General features: G+C 38.6%; 1 protein-coding gene across 2 annotated transcripts; it reads right to left on the reverse strand.

Moving 5' to 3' along the window:
* Nucleotides 1–695: 695 nt before the first annotated feature.
* LOC140155057 (uncharacterized) lies at nt 696–9,284 on the reverse strand. Of its 2 annotated transcripts, none has more exons than XM_072177740.1 (5): nt 8,941–9,283; nt 5,536–5,703; nt 2,925–4,823; nt 2,039–2,235; nt 696–979 (listed from the first exon to the last, which is right to left on the reverse strand). In XM_072177740.1, exons 1-5 carry the CDS (start codon nt 8,999–9,001, stop codon nt 722–724), a joined length of 2,583 nt encoding a protein of 860 aa, XP_072033841.1. In that variant the 5' UTR covers nt 9,002–9,283; the 3' UTR covers nt 696–721. The 2 variants fall into 2 exon arrangements, with proteins under 2 accessions (XP_072033841.1, XP_072033842.1); XM_072177741.1 differs by lacking the exon at nt 696–979 and adding an exon at nt 1,005–1,328 and having other exon boundaries at nt 8,941–9,284.
* Between the last annotated feature and the right edge of the window lie 1,346 nt (nt 9,285–10,630).

Genomic DNA, 10,630 nt, shown 5'->3' on the forward strand with positions numbered 1-10,630 from the left:
ACTCTAATTCTATGATTCTAACACTGACCCTAACCGTAATCAGATCCGGATGCTAACCATATAAATCGTGTAACCTTTAATATCCCTAACCCTAATTCTAAACCCTACAATGCCCTATACCTAACTTTAACCCTTTTCGGACAAATGGACTGTTCCCACTCCCAGGGGCGTAACCAGACCTGACCTTCCGGGGGGGCAAGATTGTAAAATTTCCCAATTTCTGAAAAAAAATCGTAGTATTTATGTGCGAGCGGCTTGCCGCGAAGCATTAAACTGGTAGGGTCCATGGGCCCCTCTGGTGGGGTCCAGGGGCAAAGCCCCGGCGGGGGTCAAGGGGGCGGAGCCCCCTGAAGCTCCTGGTTTTTGGCATATTAGAAGCTAAAAAATCAGTGTTTCAGAGAACAAATTTCACAATGAAAGTAGTAGGACCCTATAGATCTTCTTCCCTCTTTCTTTCCCTTTTCTCTTCCCCTTCCCCTTTTTCTTTTCTTCTTTTCCTTTTTTTCTTTCCTCTTTTTCTTTTCTTCTTTTCCCTTTTTCTTCCCTCTTTTTCTCTTCTTTCCCTTTCTCTTCCCTCTTTTCTCTCCTTCTCCCCTTTTCCCCTTCCCAATTTTTTGCTCTTCTTCCCAGTTTTTTTGTGCCCGGGGGCAGCTTGCCCCCCCCCCCCCGGCCACCCCACTGGTTACGCCACTGCCACCACTCCATACTGTTTAGAATACATTTACACACGACTAGACTGAAAATCGACTGGTCGAGCAGAAAACGCTGGAATATATCCTGTTCGCCCACTGCCTGGAACCAATACCCACATCCAATCCACCTGGTTTTCTCGTTGTTGCTTGGAGTTGACGAAAACCAATTCACCTGTTTTGACGTTCACTTCATCCATTTCTTCTGCTACATGATCCTGGATTATAACGTAGGTTTCCACCAAAGTCATGTAACGGTCACTAGGACCATTTCTGCGATTTTTCTCTACCTGCAAAACAATGTTGGTATAGAAAAGCTAAATCATACTGATTTCATTTTTTAAATGGTGTCACTGTTCTACACATTTGTCATTATGTTCATCAGCAGTAACTGGATTGAAAACCGACAGGTTGAGCACAAAAGGCTGGAATATATCCAGTTCGCCCACTTCCTGGAACAAGTACCCACATCCACTCCTCTTGACCTGCCCGTTGTTGCTTGGAGTTGACGAATACCAAATCATCCTTTCTCACGTTCAGTTCATCTATTTGTGCTGCAACATGATCTTTGATTATGACGTATGTTTCCACCAACGTCATGTAACGGTCACTAGATACATTTCTACGATCTTTCGCTACCTGCAAAACAAGGGTGGAAACACTATACTACTGGGGTCTATAATCTAAGCAAAATCATGTCACACAATTTTAAATTAAAAACCTTATTATACATTCAAATTCATTCAGCGCGGCAATAGCTTAAATTTCAACCTGAAAATTGAAGCCGGTGTATACTTATATAAATACAAAGTCTCATCTTGTGCACTCAATTTGTCTTTCCTTCCTTCTCTTCCGCCGGCGCCTTATTGAATAGATTCCTTCTTTATTTCGCTTTCTTTCCCTTTCATCCCTTCCCTCCCTTTCTATCTGTATTTCGTTTCCGCGTTTCGAAAATGTTACTTTCTTGATGAGGATAATTTGTTGAAATTGATTATCCGAATACCAAGCTCGATTTTAAATGCTGGTTTTTGATCAACAAGCTTGACAAGTGAGACGAATTTACCAGAAGTCCAAAATGTGACGAAAAAGTGACTAACGTTCAAACGTTCAATCAAGCATTTTCACGCCCAGTTTTCACGTTTTTGAATGAACGCTACAGTGACCTTTGCATGGCGATTAAAATGTGAAAAAATGCATGGAATAATCATTTCATTTGAAACTAAAATCCTACTAAAAAGCAGTTTGTAACATATCTAGATCAAAAGTGATACAAAATTCAATAACGGCGAGTTGTTTTTGAGCTACCGGCCTGTACATTTTATTACAATGACATTTTTCGAAGCCCTTACCCTTCTGTTGTTGAGTTGCGCTCGCTTGTAACTGGCCTTGCGTGAGAGTGTGTCACGGCCCTTCTTAGTGGTGGGTTTGATTTCTCCCCTCGTCTGTTTGGCCGGCAGGTTTTCATAAGCATGATAATCCGCCTGCATCTCAATCTCGTCTGAAGATTCAGCAGGTTGGCTAACTACAGCACTCGGTACAGGTGCACCTATAGACAGACAAGATAACACACATTGTTAATGAGTTATGTATGTTTTAACAAAGTGTTGTTGTCCCTCAAGAACCACAGGACGTATAAAAGTATATCTGTGATATTTGAATTCTTCTACACACTCTCTAATGATCAATGCCATTTTGGCCAAAGCTCACTACCAATCGCAAGATGCTGTGAAGTACCAAATTGCAACAGTTTAGAATAGTTGCTAACCCCAAATTGCAACAGTTTAGAATAGTTGCTAACCTTAAACTGTTCAACATGTTTGAAATATCCTCCAAAAGGGCGTATCCCAATTGGTGTGCGATATTCACGAGTTGGACTGGTGTAAAGACTCCATAGGAAGTGTAGTTTTCCAGAATAAAACTGTACATAGAAGAAATGTGGGTTAATTTTTTGGGGTAAAGGTTCACTTTTTGCTTGCAATCGAAATTGGAGAGCGGAAAAGATCCATAGCGTATTTGAAAATACCTTGCAAAAATCCTGTCTACGTGCCTGCATCAGTAAATTGATAGAAATTGGACCAAAATAGTATTTTCTTTAAACATGTTAAAAGAGCATTGTTAATAAAACCCCTTTCAGTTCTTCACAATATTCTTAAACATACCTAGACAAAAAGGGGTATACATTTTGTTAAATATAGAAATTAAGTATGTCAGTTGACTTCATGATAATAGACCTACCTTTTAAGGGACTGATAAATACGTAGGACCTTGGCACAAATCCTTCCGTATTTAGTCCATCACCTAGCCCATCACCAAGCTGCACGAAAATCCATTCTTCGTCGTCCATGTTCAAAACTGTTACAAGTTCTCCCTTTTTGATAGAAATGTCCCCTTCACTCCGTTCCACAAAGTTAAATAGTGCAAAACCGTGCCCACAAGGTTCCTTCTTCATGTTCCTACAATGGATCTTCCTATCAGTAACCGAGGGAGTGAAAGGTGGACTAATTGTCTCAATGTCGCCAGGTTCCACCTCTTCCGGAATGACATCAATTTGACGGGGCCTGAGAGGGGTGTTTTTAATCTTTCCTTTAGGTTGAAACGAAAGACGATTCTGTACATTACGTATATTCGTTGCAGATGTCCGACGAAATTGTGGCACATTATTGTCCTGCATCGGGTTTACGTACTGTGAAGGATTCATATTGGGTCTCGAGCCGGCAAATGACCAAGAACGTTTATATGGGTCGATTGAAGGTGCCAGTTCTGTTTCATTGGTCACTTTAGTCGATGTTACAGGTTGTGAGGCTTCCCCGTCATTATCTGACGACGAACATTCCGACGACGGACTGCGAGATATCGATACCACACGTGCTTGTCGCGGCGCATTTGCTGCGTATTCGGGCTTACGAACAACGGAACCACCTGTTCTTCTTCTAGTACGTTGTTGAGGTTTGTTACCGGTTTCAAGTCCATGGTGAGATGGTACTTCATCTGTGTCACAAGATGGCATTATTATTTCATCGTCCACAGTCAACTTCTCAAACGCTTCTAAAAAATCTTCATTTGGAAACTTGTTAAGCGTCTTTGGGCTGAGCGAGTTTTGCTGACTGTATTTTCTGGATGTAGACAAAATTTCGGACATGTCATCAGAAGACCTCATCCCAGCAGCAGCATCTCTGTTTTCACAATTTACTGGCCGGTTATTGTTTGTGAATGCTTCATCAATATCTTGTTCTTGTATTGGCTTATATGAGAAGTTGCGCATCAGAGCTTTCTTTCGAAGATCACTTTTCTTCCTAGCAATAGCCTCTGACTGCCGTTGGGGACGTTTCTTCGCACTAGTTGCCGATCTCTGACCGATTGCAGGTTGGTTTTCTTTGGCATTCTGAGGTACATTGTCGTAAATTGAAGCAACGGATTCTTGCCTATGTCTAGCAGCTCTTGGTGTCACCCGTGGAAAAGCTGGAGTATTAAAATTTAATTGTTTCAGTGGTGTACGAGATTTGGGTGATGACAATTTTGTGGGTGTGTTCATCGTTTTGGATACATCCGTAGATGACAAACTTACAGAGTCTCTCCTCATTGATTCTGGTTGCATCAGATGTGCCTGCGTAAATCCCGCACCATGTGCGGCTTCTGACGCAGCTGTCATGACTTGAGGATTAGCAACATTTACTAAGTGTGACGGTAAGGGCGTACTACTATAATACAACCTATTCATCTGTGCTTGCAGATATAAATCCGACAACTCCTGGTCAACTAAATTCTGATATATTGGCGATAAATTGGGCCTAATAGAAGAATCCATATCCGACATCAATGATTTCAGTCGTTCAGGAGTTCTTTCTGTGGTGGCTGCTGCAAGGCTATGCAAACTTATAGCGTCAATTTGATCAAAATCGACGTCATCAATCGTCGGCAGATATCGTTGATTACGAACCCAATTAGGGATGAAGACTTGGTGATGTTGTTCCAGAGGTTCTGTACGGTCCGGTGGCTCTGGGGTAGGTTGATATGGAGTATCGCTACGTAGAGTATTTGCAGACGATCCGTGTTGGGCGCAGAAGGAATCTTCGTAGTGGTATACGATGGATTCAATGCCAGCTGAAGAGGAGATTGGACCATTGTTGTTATTTTCTGAAAAAGAAATTGTGAAAATAGAATCATTATCATCATCATCCATCATCATCAATTATCATCAGCGACAAGATTCGAAAACTGCAGGTTTCTAGTGATGATCCAAAACAGTACCGCCAGATCTAATACAGACATTGCTATTAAATAAGTTGTTTTCAAATTTGAATTCGTTATTTGTTATAAGAAAAAAAAAGAAACTTGAGTCATTTTCAAAAACAAAAAACATTTGTTGAGTTTTGAAGAACAAAAATGGACCACATTGGTCGCACGTAACGACTAACGAGCTCCCTGGCCATATTATGCATAAACGTAAATCATTGGCTTCCCCATTTTTCGTAACTCGTGGAAAGTGTGCTGCATGAAGATGGTTTTATATGATAATGCTTATTGGCTACTTAGTTCAAATACCGTAAAATTCCATCTACAAGCATATATGCCACTAAATGAGGTTTTTGACGAGACAAAAACGAAAGGCAGACACCTTCCACAAAAACATTATTTATCGTGTTTAGAGTTTGAGCAACTATATTACTGATACAGGCGCCTGTACAAACATGTATTATTGTAAGACCGATTTTATGTGGAGGGTGTCTGCCTTTTGACTCTTTCGTTAAAAAACTCATAAAAAAAGAGAGTTGTAGACGGAAATTCTATATAGGCCTATATCACATCATTTATGCGTATTGGGTATCTAGAAAAGTTGATAACAAACCTTTTCCGAGATAGACGCCGCCGAACTCATTGTTATTCTTTGCGTTCGTGTGTTTCTCGTCTTTCTTTCTGCTGACACAGCCACATGCGGGTTGGCTACCAACGGATGAAGTCAGGTCGGTAGTGGATATTCCTCGACTCACCGTCTTGTTACGTCTACGCTGAGATGCTGAAAATGATACAGAAAATGTCTATGATGTCTTGCCTTCAAAAAAAAAAAAGTTATGGCACTTTTACTACATGCATGTCTGAGAGTACACATCTGCCTTTAAAACAGTATTAGGCTATACATGTAGATGCTCGTGTTTGATTATTGATACTATTATAGGGCCTATAAGTTTTATAACATATCAAAAGGTTTGGCTACAAAACAATACACTTTTATCATTATGTATCTACGTGTATGTATATACAGTTTCCACCTCGATACACCTGAGCACATTTTGCCCAAACACAGCTGAGTCTAGCAATGCATTGTCTGCACAGTCTGTGTTTACATTAGGCCTACACGGTTGAGTGCATAGCATCAGAAGAGCTGTGTGAGCTTCTATATAGCTGGTGACTGGTGGAAAATATGGCGTCTGTGATTGGTTTTGTCAAAACCCCGATAATTTCCTTCATCCAATCAGAAAAGTTTTTATATCGAACGAAAGCTAATAATATTTCCCGCTAAAAACATTTTTTTTCATTACGTCAAAAAGGCGAATGTGGTAAATCTGTTGACAATATTTTGCAAATCTTATGTCATTAAATGAAAGAGCACAGTTATACTAGATTCTTTGCAATGAGCAATTGCCAATTCTCTTTAAATTAGGCCTACAAACAAGTTTTCGCATATTTTGTCAAGAGCGCTTAGAAATTGACCTATGCATATTTTTCGCCAGCTCAGCCTAGAATCTAAAATAAGCTATCCACCTGTTTTAATTTAGAGCATTCCAAATGTAAAAGTGTTTTCTCATAATTTTTGCCAGTTTTTACTTTTGAGTAATGCTGTTTTCAATTCAAAACACTGCATTTTTCCTGAAATATGACGCCGTTTTTGTACATTATCTTTCAGGGTCACTGCACCTTTTCAATGTGACGTGTACGATTTTCAACTCCTTGCTTCATAAACTTTTAGAAAATACAGAGTTTAAGTCAAAAAAAAGTGCAATGGAGAAAAGAAGCCATTTTTATTTAAGAACCGAGTTGAACCTTTTAGGTTTTAAACCATTTTATAAATGATATCTCCATCCGTTTTGTTTTTATGACACATTTTATAACGATACCCAAGTTTAATGTTTGTCCAGGAGACATCTGAAATTTGAATGTCAGCCCACTCTGTGTAAAGTAGATTTGGAACAACTGCCATTTTCTTAACCTCATTGGCATTGAAATGAAATGGAGCACTCAAAGTGTTATTGTCCTTGGTCTTGTATAAGGAGAAGAAACATGACTAGTATTTGTTGTTATTTTCATTTTAAAGATGTTTATTCTCTATCAAATAGGCCTACATTACAAATTTGTAGGCGGGTTTTTCAAATGTCGAAATGAAATGCGCGCAAATTGACGTGGAGTGAATTACAAAATATCCAGTAAAGTTGGACATACAGTATTGGGATTAAAAAACTAGAGTTGGAGTCGAGTGAGGTATGAAGGACTTAAAGTAATGTTAGAAAGTTTGTTTGAACAGAAAAAAATACAAATACATGGCTATTTGTGCTATTTGTACAAATTGCACACTTTCTTGCAACTGTAGGCTATTCGTGCAATTTACTGACATAAATTCCACAAATTGCAACACATGTGGCTATTTATGCAATTTGTCGGACATAGATTGCATCAATTGCAACTATATCTGTGGCTATTTATGCAATTTGTGAAACAGGGTGAGTCAAAAAAAGTGCAATAGAGAAAAGAATCCATTTTTATTGAAGAACCGAGTTGATAAAAATTATAATGAGGATATTAATCGCTGTTTTGGGACTAGTTTGTTCAGAGAAGATGAGCAATCTTCTCTGGTTTGTTACATGTACATTCTACAAAAAATGGTCCAGTGTACATGACTAAATGAACTAAAACACTAATTGCTTAAAAATTACACGACAGAAATTTATTTGCTCTGATAAAGTTGCATATCTAATCTAGTCAGGTTGTGCACGTCCGTATTTGTGTCCCTATATAGGATTACGCAATGAATATAGTCATATTTATGGGGAACATTTTTCAGGCTCTCCATGAATCTACATGGATCCACTTGAAATATATGTCAACATTATCTAATAAAACCATCTTTGTCAGTAAAAGCGATCAACTTTTCACTTCCTTAAAAAAAGCATTGTCTTTTAAATGACTACTAAAATTCAGGGTAGTGTGTATTGTGGGATAAAAATAAATGTTTCCAGAAAAGGAAACTGAGTCTTCCGAACTGCTGAATGCGTTCATCATGATTAATATTGATTCATTTTGCAGAAAAACAAAACAAATTAGCAATCAGCAAGCATCAACACACAAGAAATGCACAACCATGCCTGGGACCCTTACACATCTAAGAACATCAAAAATCTTGAAAAGGTTCAAAACGCAGGGGCGAGATATGTTACAAACACCTATGGCAAGGACACCAGTGTCACAGCTCTGAAGAATTCCTTAAACTGGCCGCTTCTTCAAGACAGACGCCGTAAAGGAAGACTGACCTGCTTCTACAAAATCCTCAACGGACAGATGGACATCGACCACACTAACTACATCACCCCTAAAATAAACCGCTCCAGAAGAGGCCACAGCAACCAATTTCAAATAAACCAGACCAGGACCGACGCATATTCAAACTCATTTTTTCAAAGAATCGTCAAGGAATGGAACTCTCTTCCACCAACAACAATCAACCAACCTTCCATAGCTACCTTCAAGAATTCCCTGACAAATGACTGTGTTCGACCACGCCTCAAAAACTAGCCCGCTCTCATCACACCTCCAGTTTAAACTCCCCAGGAGTATTTAGGAGGTCTACCAATCCAAGATCCAAGAACCAAGTCAATGAGCTAGGATAACTGCCCATAAAGTAGGGTAAATATGCCAGCGCCAACTTATTTCCAGTGGGTTCAAATAACATATTTTTATTTATCAAAAATCGACTGTGGCATCATCCCTACCTAATTTAACCTAGTCCCATCCATGATACTGAATTGGGTATTATCTGCTATGATTGCCGGGTTAACTGTCGATGTCACGGCCCAATTATAGGGTTAATCGAAATTCCTAGTTGAGCTTATTTATTAGTTACTACGACTATACCCCTCCCCTTTTTAAAAAAATCTTTTTGGATACGTGATTTTGAGGATCTATGTTGTGATCTGAATCTGCGATTGCTAGCGCTGTCGTACAATATTTTATTTAAATACCCCAAGATTCCCGGGTTTCTTACCTCCTCTCGTCAATGCTTTCCGTCTCCGGCCCCACGAAATTCCAGGACAAAATAGCGACATGATGACTACGAAAATCCCAGCAAGCTTGTCCCGAAGGAAGCAAAATTTCCGCTCACAATACGATCAACATGCTTTCTTCCTCTGAACCCACGGTCATCATGGCATCAGGCTGTTGTTTGCTTTTGGCACCGGAATTTGACACTGACACCAATGCGAATTTTATGGCAATTGTTTGATTCAAAACAACCGCTGATACCAGTCCCTTGTACCTGTAAGCCTCACTGATTGGAGGAACTGACAGGTCATGACACATACCTATACAAAGCATGTAAAGAGTCCAATTTGGGGCAAATCAACCGTGCACACTTTCAAGGTTTTAAATTTCACATAGACTTGATCCGAGTCGTTATACTTGAAATAGAAAACTAACTTTTAAATTGTATAAATTGAAAATAATAATATACTTGCACATTGATTCGCATGTATTATACTTATTGAAATTGTAAATAAAAGTGTAAATGAGATGCAGAGATTATTCCAGTGCAGTTGAATTTTACATTTCGAGTAAGTCTTGTGGATAGACTAGCATGAAACCAACCATGACCTCGCTTTCTGCATGTATTGGTATTGGAAAATACTTATCCAAATACACCAGGCATTTATTGTGTAAATTTACTCAATAAAGGAGTTTACGTTTTGGATAACAGGGCATTCAAGTATCACAATACAAACATTTAAATTTTCAAAAGGCGGTTAATTTTCTAAAGACTTATATGCAAAATATTGAAACCTTTTAGATAAAATATCTTGAGGATTTGGAGTATCAATATGTTTTGTGCTGCAGAATTTTTTACCCTGCTAAAATATTTTGTGCCAAACCCGGTGCCAAACCCCTTTTTTACCACCAAAAAATCTCCGCACCCACCCCCCCCCCCTAAATTCACCACCCGAGTTTATATGCTTTTCTATAGGGTTGACCGGCCCATTAAATTTTCATGTCAAAAACTTGACATTTTGGAGGTCTGAAGGGGGGGGGCAAAACATTTTGCAATGAAATTTTTTCCAATTTACAGCTTAAAATGTGTGAAAAAAATTTAAAAAAAAAAAAAAAATTACCGACCGACCTATACTCTATTTTTTTTATGTTAATACGCCAATCAAACAATTTTTTAGGCCTAAATCTAATGATATCAATTGAAAATTTGCCGGCTTTCATATTGAAGATATACAAGTTTTTTTTCCCCAAAACATGCAAACCTATTTTATTTTGTTTTGGGGAAAAATTCCATATCTTCATTATACGAAAGGTCAAAATTTTCAATTGATCGTCACTGAGCTTTTCATCCCAGCTACATACACTTAAAGCAGGGCCGTAGCAAGGTTGTAAAATGTGGGGTGGCCATGACAAATGTGGGGCGGCCAAAATACAAATATATGACCAAATTGAAATAAAGATATAAAGAAATTACATCGAGGACTGTTATATTTAAAAAATATCAAAAACATAAATTTTTAATCATTTGCCATAAAATGTTTATTATATCTTGAATTTCAAAAAATCAAAATTATTTGATATATTAAGGACAGTCTAGAATGCAATTCGGTATCCGCGCGGTATGTCTGATGTGCTCTCATGTCCCACAAAAAATCCAAAAAATACTGCACAATTTCCTCCTCGCAACGTTTGCA

The sequence above is a fragment of the Amphiura filiformis genome, chromosome 6, assembly GCF_039555335.1.
Source record: "Amphiura filiformis chromosome 6, Afil_fr2py, whole genome shotgun sequence".
NCBI classification, from domain to species: domain Eukaryota; kingdom Metazoa; phylum Echinodermata; class Ophiuroidea; order Amphilepidida; family Amphiuridae; genus Amphiura; species Amphiura filiformis.

Excerpts from the sequence above, each read along its gene's own strand:
- LOC140155057 (XM_072177740.1), bottom strand. The coding sequence starts at position 9,001 with ATGTCGCTATTTTGTCCTGGAATTTCGTGGGGCCGGAGACGGAAAGCA. Across the intron at positions 5,704-8,940 it reads GAAAGCATTGACGAGAGGAG|CATCTCAGCGTAGACGTAAC; the intron begins GTAAGAAACCCG and ends TATCATTTTCAG. Across the intron at positions 2,236-2,924 it reads ATTTATCAGTCCCTTAAAAG|GTGCACCTGTACCGAGTGCT; the intron begins GTAGGTCTATTA and ends GTCTGTCTATAG.